The 18500-nt window shown below is 39.7% G+C and overlaps 1 protein-coding gene across 4 annotated transcripts in view; it reads right to left on the bottom strand.

Annotated features, from left to right (window-relative positions):
- si:ch73-234b20.5 (uncharacterized protein LOC449923 homolog) overlaps positions 1 to 18500 on the bottom strand; it is a 69944-nt gene that overhangs the window by 2352 nt on the left and 49092 nt on the right. The window contains exons 2-4 of one of the 4 annotated variants that reach the window (XM_020510857.2): positions 15239 to 15401; positions 12923 to 13081; positions 4174 to 4765 (exon numbers count right to left, since the gene is read on the bottom strand). In XM_020510857.2, coding sequence (XP_020366446.1) covers positions 4622 to 4765; positions 12923 to 13081; positions 15239 to 15253 — 318 coding nt within the window. In that variant the 5' untranslated portion in view covers positions 15254 to 15401 and the 3' untranslated portion in view covers positions 4174 to 4621. Of the gene's footprint in view, positions 1 to 4173; positions 4766 to 12922; positions 13082 to 14995; positions 15402 to 18500 lie in introns of those variants that run through there. The other 3 variants (XM_048597152.1, XM_048597147.1, XM_048597165.1) reach the window with 3 other exon arrangements.

The following is an 18500-nucleotide window of genomic DNA, read 5'->3' as shown; positions in this document are numbered from 1 at the left end:
GGTTCACTTTCCACGCCACTATTCTCTGCAATCAAATGATCCTCTGCCATGTCCACCATTTACAAAAAGATGTCGCTATCAAATGCATCATGTTCTCTCCTCCACTGTCTGAATCTAACAGGGACCATTCCCTCTGACACCCTGGCCCACTCTATCACTGCTAACTCTTCCTGCTTCCTCATTCCCTTCTGGCACCTTCCTATGCAACTGCAAAAGGTAAAACACATCCATTTGTCACCACCATCCTCAATGTCCAAGCTTCAAACAGACCTTTTAGGTGAAGCAACATTTTACTTCTACTTTCAATCCAGTTTACTGTATTTGCAGATCATGATTTGGTCTATTTACATTGGCAAGACCAAATGCAAGCTGGATGATCTGAGTAACATTTTGGTCCTGGGTGTGCTGCAATTTTGCAACCGTATCTCAAGGAATCCAACCAATTTTTCACTTAGGCAATTTACAAACTGTCTATTGAATTCCACCACCTCAGTCTGATTGTATGAAATCTGTTCTCCATTTTTTTGCATTCATTTTCAATTATGTTGAGTATAATGTTGCAATTTGATGACAACTGATGTTAGTAATTGATTTACAAGCCAGGTTTCCCCCTAAGTCATGTCACTGTGTCTGTGGCCACTTTAAAATTCTGTGTATGGTGTCAGCATGTCACAGCATTGACTTCCAGTTCTAGAAGTTGCTGATAGGGACATGGCCTCTGGAGGTGCTCTCAGCTGGGGTAAAAGTTAACAGGAATTCAATTTGCAAGTTCTTTCCTTTTCCACAGTCATCTTTATTAAGTAGTAGAGCAACTTCATAATCTCCCAACCTGAAGGGCTGAAAGCAAAGAACTTTGAAAAGCTAGTTTGGCCTTCTAGAATATATTTCAACTTTTGAAACCCTCTGAAAACCATCTTATTCTAGGAATTTGTTACTCCTGAGTGCTATTAATTATTCAATTTATTGCTATTTTGCTTATTAATTTTGTTGAGCCCCTTTCCCTGATTTTTCTCTGGTGCATCTGTTCATAAAGTGCCTTAAGAGCAAACCTGAACACTGACCATCTACTCCACCTGTATCAGAAGCTACAACTCATCATCCATTTCTTAATGTGTACATTTGGCAAATGCATTGCAGTTGACACATCGTGAATTTCTTCCCTATTTTCTACTCATTAGCAGGTAAAAACTTCTTTTAGCAAAGAAAACCAAATGGAAGTAATTTCTATGCATACACCTTTAAAACACTTCCCTGAATTTCTTTCTGTCTCTGACCTGAACAATCTGTTGAGTCTTCAATGGCTTCAGTTGTATAGTTAATGAGTTACGGTAAAACATGTAAAAGTTTTCTGGATTTATACTGGTGGTGCATTGTAGCTAACTGGAACTATTACACCTGTGGACAGCTGGAGTTTGTCAGAAATCTGCCATTATTATCATCCACCAGCAGCAGTATGACCCTGGGGCAGGTCATATAACAAATGAAATAGCTTGCGTTATGATTGCGATGTAGAAAACAGACAGTTTGCACAGAGTAACTCCTACCAAGAACAAAGGGCAATTGCATACATTTGTAAAGAAGCAAATGTTCACTTGAAGGAAATTCTAGACCATGATGCATGTTTTACCTTGTAGTATTGGAATCTGATTATTATTTTGTGTATAAATGCTTCAAGGTTTGTTAGGAAGAATAAGGAGGTAATATAAACTAAGTGGTATAATTTTAAAGGGTTTGTAGTAACACTGACTGTGGGGTGCGTCTACACAAATCTTTGAAAATGCCAGGATATGTTGTAAAAGCTGTTAGAAAGGCATAATTTGGAGATTTGATGATGGTGTTCAAAATGCTGAAGGATTTTGACACTTATTACAAACAAATGGTTGCAAACGGCAGAAAATTTGAAACCTGGAAGACCCAGATTTTAGGTTATTGGGAAAAGAGCTGGCAGTGACTTGAGGAAAAGTAATTACAGCATTTTTTCTATAATTGGGAATGAACTGTTTAAAAGGAAGGTGGAAACCGATTCGATAGTAACTTTTAAAAGTGAATTGGATAAATATTTGAAGGGTAAATATTGCAGGATGATGGAGGAAGAGAAGGTGTGTGGGACTAATTGTATAATTCTTTCAAAGGATAATGAGGTGAATGGCCTCCTGTGTTGACAGTCTAGGTAAAATTGTAGCTGTCTTTTCCTTGACTGGGAGAAAGAATTTTTACTAAGCAGACAAGTGTGATTTGATGCTTCTGTTGCTGCAGGAATCTATTACATGGGAAATATTGACCTAAGGGAACTGGCGTGGCTCAGTGATTAGCTCTCCTGCCCTAGAGCCTGAGTTGAACTGGGTAAAAGTCCCACTCCAGAAATTAATGGCTATGGAAGAAGCCAGCTGCTGGTGTAGGCACACTAGTGTGTATTGGTGTGAGGTCCCAGCCTGGATACATAGTGATGCTTTGAGACAGGAAAAGCATCTAGCTGGCTGTGACAGTCTCCTGCCATCATATGTTTTATGACCTCAGGACATCACAAAGTGCTTTACAGTCAATTTGTTTTGCTGGTGCCTGTATCTTTAAGTGTTTTTTTTTCAATTCGGGTAAGCTGTTGTGAATCATGCTGCTACGCTTCCTGAGATTTTGAGCTACAGTTTGATGTTATGATTCATGCACGTTATATTTAAAGTCTACTTTCTGTTTTGTTCCATTTGATATAAACATCTAAAAACAAGCATGCTGCACTGCTGTTTTGATATGTTGATCATGCAGTCTGGATATTTGTATTTCTCCTTGATGGCATGCTGTCTTATATAAACAAATAATAATAAAAAGCTTTAAAAGACACATGGACTCATTGGAGCCATCTCAGTCATTGTGTATGTTCCCATCAATGATTCTTTACACTGCCTCACAGGGAGTTAATTTAATAGGTAACAGGTTATTTATAATGCTTCACCCCACTCCTAGGCAAGATCCTTTCAGCTTACCAATGACAAAATGTGAATAACTAGTACTTGCTTGTTGGTGAATTAAGAAAAGGAAAGAATTTGAATTTAGGTCATACATTTTATGACCACAGGACATGACAAAGTGCTTTACAGTCTATGAAATAGTTTGAATTAAAATCATTGATGGGCAGAAAACATAGTTAATTTGTACACAGCAGGAACAAGAAAGGATGAGTGATGAAATTGTCTGTTTTAGTGATGTTAAGAGAGAAATCTTAGCTAGGTCTCCAGGAATTCTGTTCAAGTAGTATAATTGGATCATTTATATTTACCTGAGAGAGGAGATGGGATCTTGTTTGACCATGTTTGACTCCGCTCTGCTCAAGTACTTCACAAATAATAGTATGGCAGTGGTGCTGACTTACAGTCTAGCAGTTTGAAGTAAAATATTTTTAGACCATTATCCTGTACTTCCTGTTTCCAATCTTCAGTCTTCATTGGTTACATCAAGAAAACGATAGAAACAATGAAGGTACTTTTGTACTTGATGAATTCCTATTTTTGTGCGCAAAATTTGACTCATAGTTACAATGTAACCTTGCTTGCTATTTCCCTGCTTCGCTACTGTTTATTTCACTTTGCTTCTCCATCTCTTGACCTGCCATCCTGTATTATAGCACTCAGGAAATTTGTTATCATATATCCAAAAGGGTAAAAAGATGGAAACAAAGTTTTTTTTTGAAGGAAAACACATTTCATTAAAATCATATGCTCCACCCCAAATGAGGAAGATGTCCCATCTGCCAATTCACCAGATCTAAGAGGGGAATAAATAGGCTTCATGCAGTTGGCCTTAATACATTAGGAAGGATCAGTATTCCAATGACACGTGCAGGAATACATTTGTTTCATGAATGCTGAGAATAGGATCAGGTGTTTGACTGCAGCTGACAATTGAATAGCTTGTGGAGTTCAATATTTCAGTTCACTTGGAGCACCTCAATTGTGTTTCAACCCTTTGAAAATAATTTAGATGAATTGTTATCATAGAGGGTGAGAAGGAGCCCTCTTTTCCTCTATTTACATGTAAACAGGTATTATAACTTTTGCATGGGCATGCTAGTTCACTAAACTATGAACTGCTGCTCATGATGAAGATCAAGTGCTAGAAGCTGTAGGGCCTGGTCTATTATGGTAGAGGATAACCACTTCTTTGTCAAATGAGGAGAGTTTCTTCTAGTTATCAAGATACAGTTTATTGCATGTTGGCAATTAATTACGTTACATTGCAATAATAGACATTGTTACAGAGACTTTGAAGAGGGCCAGAGGTTAGGTCTCATTTTGAAATTCTAAAATGTCTGCTCACATGTCCATGTGACATTATCATGGTGAGTGGTACTTATGGCACTCTTTTAGTATTAACCCTTTCAGACACATATACAACAGGAACGATATAGGTATAATTATGTGCAATTCCATCAAGGAATAAACTTCAAATATAAATATCCCTTATTCACTTATTCTGAAAGTTGTACATAAAATGTTCATGTTTATGTATATCTGGTTATAATATAATCAAAACTTATGCAACTATGTATTTCTGGAGAAGAACTACTATCTATATACAAGAAGGTACATTTGCTTTAATAGCTGAACCATCAGTACTAAGTAGAAAGGTCTTATGTTGGGATGACACCTGTAGCAATGAGAATGATGAGGGTGATGATCACAACGACTATTACCACAATGATAACAATCATTTTTGTGTTTTTCCACCACATTTTCCTTGCAATCTTTGTGGAAGTTTTCTGAAAAGTGTCAGCCTGAAATCAAACAGGATAGATGTGTAAGATGTATGTGAATAAAGGCATGGTAATGCAGAAGTTAAAAATTGCTACAAAGTTGAAACTTTTCATCTTACACCTGTCAGGGCTAACACATAAGAAATCAAACTTTGAAAAACCACATCAATTTATACAGCATGAGAAAAGAATGATTGGTGGGACCATAGTTAGCATGGAGATGCAGTGGACAATTTTATTTTTTAGTTTACGGATTAAACTCAGACCAGGCAGATAGACTGTAATTGGCCAGGGGAATGCAGTAGGAATTGGTTGCCTCCATAAGTCTTTGTCATTGAAAGGGATTGACAACAGAATCCTGTCTATGAGCATGCGTAGCTTTCAACATGCACAAATGAATCACACTGCAAATCCAACTGGTAATATTAAATTGAATTCTTGTGTAATTCTTAGCACACAAGTTATTTAGCAAATGATGCCCAGTATCAAAATAACATTTTGTGTTCAATACGGTGTTGTGAAGTTTGCAAATACAGGCTGGTTGAACACAATAGGCATATTCAACCAATGCTCAATGTACAATGTGCTGACTGAACCCTTACCCCAATTCCTCTCCCTAAAACAGATCATTTGGAAAGCTGTATGCCAACAGAAATGCGTAGATAGAAATATCCTGTCCACAATAATTCACTCACTGTCCACTTTGTTGGTGGTGAAATGCAAAGGTCTTACTCACAAGTGGAATAATGAGTGCTACTGCTACAAATTCATGCTGACTCTGGAAACCTATTTATCTTCAATGGTCCAGTGTGTGGTTGGAGATGAGGCTCATCTGCCATGCAAGGAGCAAAGAATACATGACCAGTCACATGGAATTTCCTACGTGGGCAATCATACTCGCAAGTGATTACGGACGATGATGACTTGTTTTTGTAATTGCTCAGAGTGATTTACTTTCTGGAATTTGATTTACATATTAAACCTACTTGCCTGATAACCAGACTTTGGGGTATATTATTGTACCATTTTTGCAAGTTGGACTAGATAGCCATGCAATTTGGAAATATATTTCTCTAACGATAGAGATGTAAGGACATTAATGAAAATGAGGAACTGAAAGAAATTAGCATTAGGGGTAAAGTAATATTGGTGAAATTAATGGGACTGAAAGTTGAAAAACTCTGACACCCAATGATCCACATTGTTGAAAGAGGTGGCTGTAGAGATAGTGGATTGCTGGTCATCTTACAAAAGTCTGTATAGATTCGAGACTAGTGCCTGCAGATTGTAAGGTAGCAAATGTAACACCACTATTTAAGAAAGGAAGGAAGGAAAGAGAAAACCAGGAACTACAGACTTGTTAGCCTAACATCAGTGAGAGGAAAATGCTAGAATCTGTTATAAAGGATATAACTTGATATTTATAAAATAAAGATCTGATTGAGCAAAGTTAATATGGATTTATGAAGCATAAATCATGTTTGACAAACCTGTTAGACTTTTATAAGATGTTATCACTAGAATAGATCACAGGAACTCTAGGTGTGATTTATTTGGATTTTCAGACAACTTTCAATAAAGTCCCACACAGGAAATTAGTAAACAAAATTAGAGCACAAGCAGTAGGGAGTAATACAATGTCATGGATTGAGGACTTGTTAATGAGAAAAACATAAAGTAAGAATAAATCCACTAACTATAATTTGATAGATTGCCTTAGTTAGTTTAAACAAGAGGTTTTCTAAGTAATTCATCCACGTTTTTAACCTGTGTGCCTCAGCGAAGGCCCTTGTGGTATTTTCCTTTAACAAACACTAGGCGTTCTTGCAAACAAGCTGCTTCAAACCTCCGGTCTGGAGGAAGCTGAGTCATTTTTCTTCCGATCCTTTCGGACTGTGGGCTGGCCAGTACAGCTACAAATCAAACCTGCTCAGATGGAGGCCCCTTGAAATAAGATTCCCATAAAACTCAAAGGACAAAGCATTCAAATCCCTCCAGTGAGATTGCACATTTGAAAGTATTTCAGTCAGCTCCCATTGTCTGAGGCCATCTGGCTTCAGATTTACATCCCAATTTAAGGTTGCCCTGAGAAACCCATCTCTTTAATGAAAGATTTAACATAGAAGCAAGTTTTAAAACTAATTTGAATTTTATCCAGGACATTGAGTATCTGTCACAATATCCATATGTGTGACAGGCAAATTGTGCCCTGACACTCACATTATTCCATATACAGCAATCTAAAGAGAAACTGTATTCCATCCATTGAAGTTTGATTAAAATGTAAATAGATGAACTCTAATGTCTTTTCATAGTTAAGAAATTGTTGGAGTATTTTCCCTTGACATTTTCTTGCAATTTAAAAACTTATTTGATTTTGAATGAGAAAACAAATTGGTTTTATTTTGTATGAAATGTGCAGCAGGACATTCTCTCTTAAGGTGTTGTGAATTCCAAATCCAACACAAGAGAGTTCTCCATTCTATTTCTTCATCAACCTGTTCAGATGTGTTATGACAAACCTTTGAACCAGGTGGGACTTGAACCTGGAGCCTCTGGCTCAGAGGCAAGGACTCTACCACCACACCACAAAAGCCCTGACTGTTTGTTCTTTTATACTTCAGTTGATTCCAGCTCCTTGCATGGAACCAATGCAGATCAGGTGCAGCAAAACTTGGGTGTGCCCAGTTGGCAGAGGGCTGTCCCCAGAAGGACCTCTGGAGTCAGCCTTTAGCAAGTTCTCAGCTCGTGTTGGGATTGCTGTTGGGAGCCAGCCAGTTGGTATAATGGACATTCATGGTTCAGCAACAACGATGGTAGCTGCAAAACGTTGCAGTTACCTAAAAGTTGCATCGATTGTGTTATATATTTTTCAACATATGTGTTGGCCTTGGTGAAGTCAGTTCAAAACTAGGGGACATAATTTTAAGATGAAAGGAGAAAGATATAAAAATGACCTGAAGGGCAACTTTTTCACACAGAGAGTGTTTTGTGTGTGGAATGAACTACTAGAAGTGGTAGATGCAGGTGCAGTTGCGACATTTAAAAGACATTTGGACAAATGCATGAATAGAAAAGATTTACAGGGATATGGGAAAAATCACAAGCAAATGGGAATTGTTTAGTTTGGAAAACTTGGTTGGCATGGAAGAGTTGGACTGAAGGGTCTATTTCCATGCTATATGACTCAATGACTCAAAAAAAAGTTATCGGGTTATTTAATGTGGTTGTGTTTAAGGTGAACTCACCTGTTTATCACATGTAGTACACTTGGCAGGAGCTGGCAACCAGCTAGAATCATGTATTAATCACAGGGCTTGGAAACATGCTGAGGAAGATGATGCTACCCAAAGCAAAACTGTCCAAGGTCAGCCTACTCACAAGCTCTAGGTGTCAGATACTCAAATGTTTTGCTACACAATTCACCTGAATGCTGCAGATTCACTCAGGCTGTAGCTTTGACAAATCTGTCAGTATGTATGTGGTCCCTCAGCTTACATGCTGGTATTACTTTCTTGTTGCTCTGGCTTAGATGTCAGCAAATATCAGTGAAAAACCCAAACAGGAGGACAATGCAGAAATGACCCTGGAGGATACTATAGGCAAAACCACATGCTTTCTCACAATGCAGACTATTGGAACTCAAATGACTTGTTGTATTCTCTCAACCACCATTGACACATATTGAACATCACTCAACAGTGCAGTGCAATGTGAGGTAACTCTTGAAATTAGCATTATGATATCAAGAATATATTTCATTGAATCTTTTAATTTTGCACTCATCAGGTCAATTTGCAAGAAAGGAATGGGAAGGAAAGGAACTCTGGCAGTTTCTTTTTTAAACTGAATGAGAAGATGGTGCTGATTGGTTGGTCAGTGGACTCTGATTTGTAGAGTCATTGCCTTGGAGAGTGCCTAAGTTCGATAATGATTGACAGGTAACTACCAAGCTTCGTTTGCATTTAAACCAAGTAGGTTGACTTGGATGAGTCAATGTTTTACACTGAGACACAGACAAGATAATAGCTGTTACTTGTTTTAAATTGAAACCGGCATCAATTGGCAACCAGTCTGTATCGCAAAACACAAAACGCAATGTCCAACATTAGATGTGTTTCTGCAATTGGATATTTGTTAAATAATTCTAAGTGTGCTAAGAGTTATATTGACAATTTAAGATTGGAAAACCTGCATGTACTGAAGCTACATATATTAATGCAGAGGGCCCTGATCCTTGCAGACAGTGAGAACATATTCACAAATCCCGCCTATTTCAAATCACCAAAACAGATGATTTCCATGCTCTGCTTTATTTCCTAATCTAAGCCTTGACCAATCAGAGTCAACCTGCCTGGTTGAAGTTTAAACAAAGCTTGGCAGTTAACTACTGCATTTTCCGTGACAAGACCTTTATCATTCAGAGTCTACTTGCTAAATAATCAGCGCTGTCTTCTCATACAGTTTGAATAGATTGTTTTCCTTTTACCTTGGTTCTTCTTGCAAATTGTCCTGATGAACTGAAGATGAAAAATTTTGACAAATGTATCTATTTTTTAACAATACTCAAGTTCTGTACTATCAAACGACAATTATAATACCATTGATCACATAATATATGGACACCTTACTTTGGAAAATGCAGCAGTATATGCTTTAGACAATTATGTCCACCTCTTGCTGCTACTCAGTACATGGTGCAAGTGATGCAGAACTCTGTCCTATGAAAGTTATAAAGGCTGGATGAAGGAATATTTCAAAATTGAGGTTGATAGATGTTTGATAAGCAAGGGTGTTAAGGGTTATGAAACCAAGGTAGGTAAATAGAGAAAAGAGATAAATGAGATACTAAACTGTTACTGATGTTCATAGAATCCCTACAGTGTGGAAGCAGGCATTCAGCCCATCGAATCCATGCTGACCCTCCAGAGACCATTCCACTTAGACACAACCCGACCCTAATCCTGTGACCCTGCATTTCCCATGGCTAACCCACACATCCCTGGACACTATGGATGATTTAGCATCATCAATCCACCTAACCTGCACATCTTTGGACTGTGGGAGAGAACTGGAGCACCTGGAGGAAACCCACGCAGACACAGGGAGAATGTGCAATCTCCACACAGACAGTCGCCCAAGGCTAGAATCAAACCTCGAGTCCCTGGTGTTGTGGGCAGCAGTGCTAACCACTGAGCCACTGTGCTACCCCTAAAGTTATGAGTGTAGAAAGACTTGCCTGCAAATGACAATGACTACACAATGGGTAAAGACTGCTTGCAGATATCTTAGCAGCAACTGGCATAAGTTGACGCTTGACTCAATGCTGATTTGTGGGTTTGTGGACAATCCCACAGCCATAGCCTGGTACGTATGACAGGGATGGGTTGATGTTGTGGTTTGGTTGTGAAGCCTTCTGATTTATGTGCCTTGCTTTGTCTTTTTCAGACTGTGCCATTTAAAACATGAACCCGAGGCGTACATTATGAATCCCTTAGTTTTCTCTTTGGTCAAGTCAGTTCTCTTTGGCTTAAGAAATCAGATGAGGAATCTTCTATACAGCCTTGGTTAGCGAGCAGGTTGCTGTTTGGTGATTTTGAGTTTCACTTCATTTACATCCAAATCTCGGCATGAAGATGGTGACATGACTGCAGATTCTTGTCTGAGTCAGGATCCCAGGGCTAAGGTGAAAGCTTTGTTTAAATAATTGGGACCAACTGCCAACATCCTTGTATTTCCACATGTAGATTCCTCTTCTGTGTGAATAAATGCAGGATGGTTGTCTCACTCAAGCTAGCATTGGAAGATGCAGTGTATGGACAGACAGCTGGCCTGATTCTGGCTGGTAAAAATACTGAGGGTTTGCAATCATAATGGAAGTATTTCTGGGTGTCTGATCATAAACTATTTCATCATGTGATTTTCGATCACCTATTGTTCAACAGAGTGATATTATATTTTGAGAGACTTCTGGACAATCTTGGAGGATTGTCAAACAGGGAAGCTCTGAAGAAGAAGAGAAACATACTGGCCTGACCTGGCTCAATCGCCATGAATTTAAAAAGACATGACTGTGACTCCCCTTTTCTGTGATGGCCAGTATTTTTAGGCTGCTTCCACCATGTGTTTCACATCTCAGAACCCAAATTTCCCAGAAGCCTCAAGCTGACATCATACCCCTCATTTATATATACATCAGAAGCTGCCAGGGATGCCTGGGGAATTGTCCAAATCAATTTTGGAGGAAGTAACAAGGCTAAATTTGGTTTGGAGTTCAAGTTCACAGAGAAATATGGATGGACACAATGAGGTCATAAGACTATAAGATGTATGAGCAGAAGTGGACCATTCAATAGACCCATCATGTTTGCTCCAACATTCAGTGAGATCATGGCTGATCTGGTGACCGTCAACTCCACTTTCCTGCCTTTTCTCTACAACAGTTGAATGTTTTACTGATTATCTATCTATCTCTTGCTCACTGTCTCACTTTTTCAAAGTGGATTTTATTATCAGACGTCATGCATGCATCTTTACATTTATGCTGGCAAATGCCATATTCATATTTCATTACCTTCCACTCTTGGCCCAATCTTTTATCAAACATTTGCTTCCAATCTGGGGTCCCTTTTCCTTTCACTGAAATTAATTAATTCTTAGACCAAAGCATTTACATATCTTTATCTATTTTCATTGTGGACTAATTGGGTTACGATTCTTAGACTGAACACAATCCAGCACTGCACTTCCCTTGTTGAACATACAAATGTAGCGAAGAAATTATTTTGAAAGTGTATTAGGAACACTCCCCTTTTCTAACAAAATGCATGATTTATGTCTTTCAATATTGTCAGTAATCACCTACTCCAATTAATTCAAAGTTCTATTTGCTAAAAATTGTGAATAATTCAATAGTTTTAATTAAGCAATTATGATAACAGCACAGGAGGTGTTTTTGCACAATACAAATTTTTAATCATTCATTTGGATTAAGCTTCAAGGCTAGAGTAAATCTACTCTGTTCCACAGCGTGTTTCTGTTCTGTTTTGATTATTGTGTCTTCAACCTACCATCAGCTGTTGAAAACACATTTCGTTGTAACCTAAATGCACAATTAAAATGTGTGTTGGCCCTTAGAGCCCAAGGAGGAAAGACACTGTGTTCAATAATTAATAAAAATACGTAGTTCACAGATGGTGTCACAGAGGACAGTTGTGGAGGGTTGATTCTCTGGTTTGTTGACAAGTCTGTGCTAAAAGAGGTCTCTTTTAGGTGACAGTATTGCAATTGTTGACAGTACTGTCTTTGGCAATGTCCCTAATGGTAGGCAATCATACTGGTCATCACTGCAGCAGACAAAGAGCCAGCTGAGGGCCCATCCATAAGACCATAAGATGTTGGAGCAGAAGTAGGCCATTCAGCCCACTGAATCAGCTATGCCATTCAATGATAGGGCTGATCCGATAATCCTCAATTCCACTTTCCTTCCTTTCCCCATAACACTTGATTCCTTACTGATTAAAGATCTCTCAGCCTTGAATATTCTTAATGACCCAATGCAATAGCCCTCTGCAGTAAAGAATTCCACAGATTCCAAAATCTCTTAGAGGAATTTCCTCCTCATGTTACTCCCTACACTAAGATTATGCCCTCTGCTCCTGGATTCTACCAGAAGGAAAATTGACCTTTCCACATCAACCCTGTCAAGCCCCTTAAGAATCTTGTATGTTTCAATAAGTTCTTCCCTCATTGTTCTAAGTTCCAATGAGTATACATAAACTATCTATATAGCACTAAAAATGTAATCTTCCCATTGCTGCCTTGGAGGGATTTGTCCCAAATATACTACTTGCAAACAGATATAAATAGTAGCTTAATTAAGAAAAAAGCCACTTGGAGTGCTGGTGTAGAAAATGGATTGGGGCTAAAAGGCAGCACTGAGGTAACCTAGGTAGAGTCTTACTCTGCATGTAACTGCACACCCGATATGGGTACACCTGATGCTGTATGAGGTAACAGATATGGAGTCCTTCAGATCGATATTCATAACCTTAAGCAGAGACTTTATGCAGCAAAGAAACATGAAATATTATTAAGGAAACTGTTTCTGAGGCTAAATATACAGAAGGAATGTATTTTTTCCATTCGCCATTTAAATTGGGAAAGTGAGATACTTACAGATGCTTGGAGATCATCTGTCTTAATGATTAGATCATCCAGCTTTTCTCCTCTTTCCAGAACCTTTTCAATGTTCTGTGACATGATGCCCTTTACATCATTCACCTGACCCTGAAGATTAGATAACTTTTCAGGGCCTGGATCCACACTGTAGCTGGCCTGAAATGACAAAGAGCACCATTGCAAAACCTGTCACATCTCTCAGCAAACCCTCAAAGCTCTCCACAAACAGTGAATTATTTTGAAGTTGTTATGGCTGCTGCACAGAAAATATGGCAATTATTACAGACAAAGTAAGTTTCCACAAATGACAACTAGTTGAGTAACCATTTAATCTATTGTATGTGGTGCTATTAACATAACAAGCTTTAAAACCGGGAAAAGCTGATAAATAAGGCTCAAAAATGCCATAACATATTCCCAAAAAGGCTAATAAATAAAAAAAAACATAGTGCTGAATAAAAATCCATGACCAAAGCTGACATTTCATGCCAACCAAATAAGTTACATTTTGTTTCAATTGCATTGTATTTCATGATTCCTACTGGTGCTTTGGATGCTATGATTTAATTCATTTTTTTCTAAAAGCTGAAACCAAAGAGTATCAAAAATGATGTTTAAGCCTATACTCTGTGTACGAGTTGGCACTCCTTTTCTGCTCAGAAATACTAAATTTACATTAAGGGTTAGCCTCAACATTTCACCTAGCAATTCAAGATTTACTTGTTTTATATACTGGCTCATGGGATCAAGCACGTTGTCAAGAAAATACGAGGGAATTTAAGACATGCCCAAACAGAGCAGACCATGTACAGCGAACAACAAACAAAAATAGTTGTCTGGCAAAAATGAAGTACAAAGCCAGTTTCAAACCAGAAGCTGTAACATTTGCTCATCCATCAATAACTGTGTTGCATTGAGTAATTCAGTATTAGTGAAAAAACTATTGCAAGAATGAAAGTTGCAGAAATACACCCTGAAGAAGCTGCCCCAGATCAAATTTGCCATGAGATCAGGGACCAGCTATTAAACTGATCTTGAGAAGTGTGAACGTAAGAACATAAGAACTAGGAGCAGGAGTGGGCCATCTGGCCCCTCGAGCCTGCCCCGCCATTTAATAAGATCATCGCTGATCTTTTTGAGACTCAGCTCCACTTACCTGCCCACTCACCGTAACCCTTAATTCCTTTACTGTTCAAAAATTTATCCAGCCTTGCCTTAAAAACATTCAGTGAGGTAGCTTCAACCGCTTCACTGGGCAGGGAATTCCATAGATTCACAACCCTTTGGGTGAAGAAGTTCCTCCTGACCTCAGTCCTACACCTGCTTCCCTTTATTTTGAGGCGATGCCCTCTAGTCCTAGTTTCACCTGCTAGCGGAAACAACCTCCCTGCCTCCACCTTATCTATTCCCTTCATAATCTTATATGTTTCTATAAGATCTCCCCTCATTCTTCTGAATTTCAATGAGTATAATCCCAGTCTACTCAGTCTCTCCTCATAATCCAACATTCTCAACTCTGGAATCAACCGAGTGAATCTCCTCTGCACCCCCTCCAGTGCTAGTATATCTCTTCTCAAGTAAGGAAACCAAAACTGCACACAGTACTCCAGGTGTGGCCTCACCAGGAATCTATACAGCTGCAGCATAGCCTCCCTGTTTTTAAACTCCATACCTCTAGCAATGACAGACAAAATTCCATTTGCCTTTTTAATTACCTGCTGCACCTGCAATCCTACTTTTAGCGATTCATGCACAAGGACACCCAAGTCCCTCTGCACAGCAGCGTGCTGCAATTTTTTAAGCTTTTTTTTAAACCACTTAAAACATAGTCCATTTTCCTGTTATTCCTGTTTGAACTGGAATGGGTCCCTCAAACATTGTCAGAATGCTAATGTCACCAGAAGTGCAAAATCTAAACTTATACTGAAGTGAGTCAAACATTGAGTCTAACAAAGATTTCAGAGCACCAGCTGGTTAGTGTAGCCACTTTGTGGAACAAAGAACTCCAGTGTTTTGGCAGAAGCCGTAGATAGCTCAAAAAGTAACAAATGATTTCAATGCCAAAATTACCAGTTTCCAAAAAAAACATGAGTGTCCATAATAACGCATCAGCAACATGGATGTGTCAACATGGGCCATTATTTCAATGTACCCGGCATCTAAACTGTGGAGCGTGAAGCTTTGTAAACCGTTCCAGTGAAAACCATAGGAAATGAGAATGGTACTATCCTGCATGGCCGACGGAGCAAAATTAATTAATTATTAACATGTAATTTTCGAACGTAAAACAAACTGAAAAATCAAGTTCCCTACAGGAGTTATGTCCATGTTCGCGACAACAGTCAGATGAATGAGCAGGAAGTGAAGCCGTGAATCAAAAATGCAGAATAGATGTCCTAGTGGCCTACTCAGAGAATGCAGTGTATCGGTGTGGGCGTTGTTTAGCTCCCATGTACCCCTTTAAATCACAAGGTGCCTGCAAAGAAAAAAAAACACCCAATATGCAGATATATCAGGCTGTCTAATGTCTATAATTCAATCTTTGGATGAATATGTGCCTCAACAAGTCATTCACGAGTCACATTTGCCTTTAATGGCATAAATGAATTGCTGATGGAGAAATAACCTTCACAAAGAGTGTTGTTCCACATAGAGATAGTAAGAACTGCCGATGCTGGAGTCTGAGATAACAAAGTGTGGAGCTGGAGGAACACAGCAGGCCAGGCAGCATCAGAGGAGCAGGAAAACTGACGTTTCGGGTCGGGACCCTTCTTCAGAAATCGATTTCTGCTGTGTTCCTCCAGCTCCACGTAATTTTTTTTGTGATTTAATCATCCAATCATGAGATCCATGAATTACCGTCTTGTCATTCAAGAATTCAGAATATCCAATTCCGTTAATGGCGAGAAAGATGATTTGTTGTGAAGGATGATTTTGAAACTGAAGATGTCTAATGGGCGACACGGTGGCTCAGTGGTTAGTACTGCTGCCTCACAGCACCAGCAACCTGGGTTCGATTCCACCCTCTGGCGACTGTCTGTGTGGAGTTTGCACATTCTCCCCGTGTCTGCGTGGGTTTCCTCTGGGTGCTCTGGTTTCCTCCCACAGTCCAAAGATGTGCAGGTTAGGGTGGATTGGCTGTGCTAAATTGTCCCAAAGTATTCAGGGATGTGTAGATTAGGTGGGTTACAGGGGAATGGTTCTGGGTGGGATGGTCTGATGTTCGGTGTGGACTTGTTGGGCCGAAGGGCCTGTTTCCACACTGTAGGGATTCTATGATTCTAATCTGATCTAGAGTGAGGCTCTTACAATGATGCCTATATTCTCTGGAGTTTAGAAAGATGAGAGGCAATCTCATTAAGGCATACCAGATCCCGAAGGAGCCTCACAAGGGAGATGGTGAGAAGTTATATCAACAAATCAGGGAATTTAAAACGTGAGTACAGTATTAGGATAAAGGGCCAATTATTTGGGAGTGAGAGGAAGAGAAATTACTTCTCTCAAAGGGATGTAAATCTTTGGAATTCTCTACCCCATAGTGTTGTGGATGTTTCATCGTTGAATACTTTTAAGGCGGGGATAAACTGGTTTCTGTTCCCCTGAGTCAAGGGATATGGGAAGTGGAGCTGAAACCCATGGTCATATAAAATTGTGGGGTGAGTTCAGTGCCTCTGTCATCTGCTTGTGCTCCTATTTCTTGCATTCTTTTGTCCACAGCCAAAATGACTTGGAATAAATTTGATTAACTCTTTGCATTGGATGCTAAAGACAATGAGTCATACAGCATAGAAAAAAACCATTTGGTCCAATCAGTCCATGCTGACCATGTTCCCAAATTAAACTAGGCCCATCTGCCTGTGCTTGGCCCATATCCCTCCAAACCTTTCCTATTCATGAACTTATCCAAATGTCTTTTAAACATTGTAACTGTACGTGCATCCACCACTTTCTCTTGCAGCTCATTCCACACACAAACCACTCTTTGTGTAAAATAATTGCCGCCCATGTCCTTTCTAAATCTTTCTCCTCTCACCTTAAAAATAAACCCCCTAGTTTTGACCTCCCCCATCCTAGGGAAGAGACCTTTCTCATTCACCTTAGCTATGCCTCTTTTGATTTTATGAACCTCAGTAAGGTCAATCCGCAACCTCCTATAAAAATTGAAAGAACTGCGGATGCTGTAAATCAGGAACAAAAACAAAGTTGCTGGAAAAGCTCAGCAGGTCTGGCAGCATCTGTGTAGGAAGATACAGAGTCCGGTGACCCTTTCCTGTTCTGAGTTAGCCTGGAGCAGTGTTTTTAGAGCAGTAAAACTGTGCTATTTTCTGGGTCTGTAGATTGTTAAGGTGCAATGATGGCCTTTAGTAAAGTGATGTGCTCTTCCTGTCGGATGTGGGAGATTAGGGAAAGTTTCCATGTTACTGATGATTATGTCTGCAGGAAGTGTATTTGGTTCCGAATCCTATCAGATCACAAGGATTGGGTGGAGCAGCAGTTAGAGGCAATGAGGAATTTACAGGAGCTGGGGTTGTGATGGATGGCAGTTGCAGGGAGAGAGATAAACCAAAGATACAGTCAGGTAGATGGGTGATGTCCAGGAAAGGCAGGAGAGGGAGGCAGGTAGTGCAGGAGTCTCCTGTAACTATCCCTATCTCAAACAAGTATGCTGTTTTGGAAAATGTAGGGGGTGATGGACTGTCAGGGGAATGTAGCACTGACAGCCAGGTTTATGGTATCGAGACTGGCTCTAATGTAACGAGGGGTACGCCAGGTTCCAAGCGATCAATTGTGATAAGGGTCTGTCTAGTCAGAAGCACAGACAGACATTTCTGAGGCTGACAGCGAGACATCAGAATGGTGTGTTGCCTCACTGGTGCCAGGATCAAGGATATCTCGGAGACGGTACAGAATATTCTCAAAGGAGAGAGGGACCAGCAGGAGGTTGTTGTGCGTATTGGAAGAAACGACATAGGAACAGAAAGGATGAGATTCTGAGAGAGAATATAAGAAGTTAGGCAGGAATTTAAAAAGGAAGCCCGCGAGGGTAGTAATACCTGGATTACTCCCAGTACCATGAGCTAGTGAGAGTAGGAATAGGATGATAGAGCAGATGAATGCGTGGATGAGGAGCTGGTGCAGGGGAGAAGGATTCACTCTTTCGGATCATTGGAATCTCATCTGAGGTAGAAGTGACTTGTATAAGAAAGACAGCTTGTACTAGAATTGGAAGGGAACTAATATACTGGTGGGGAGATTTGCTCGAGCTGCTCGGGAGGATTTAAACGAGTAAAGCTGGGAGGGAGGGTGGGACCCAGGGAGATAGTGAGGAAAGAGATCCGTCTGAGACTGGTACAGTTGGGAAAAGGAGCAAGTCAATCAATCAGTCTGGGCAAGGCAGGAACAAAGCAGAGAATAAAGGTAGAACTGATAAAGTGTATTTATTTCAATGCAAGAGGCCTAACAGGTAAGGCTGACAAACTCAGGGCATGGTTAGGAACATGGGACTGGGATATCATTGCAATGACAGAGACGTGGGTCAGGGATGGACAGGATTGGCAGCTTAATGTTCCAGAGT

Source organism: Rhincodon typus, chromosome 1 (genome assembly GCF_021869965.1).
Source record: "Rhincodon typus isolate 14 chromosome 1, sRhiTyp1.1, whole genome shotgun sequence".
Classification (NCBI taxonomy): Eukaryota; Metazoa; Chordata; class Chondrichthyes; order Orectolobiformes; family Rhincodontidae; genus Rhincodon; species Rhincodon typus.
The sequence above is the reverse complement of the archived record's forward strand: the minus strand, read 5'-3'. Positions and strand labels throughout refer to the sequence as shown.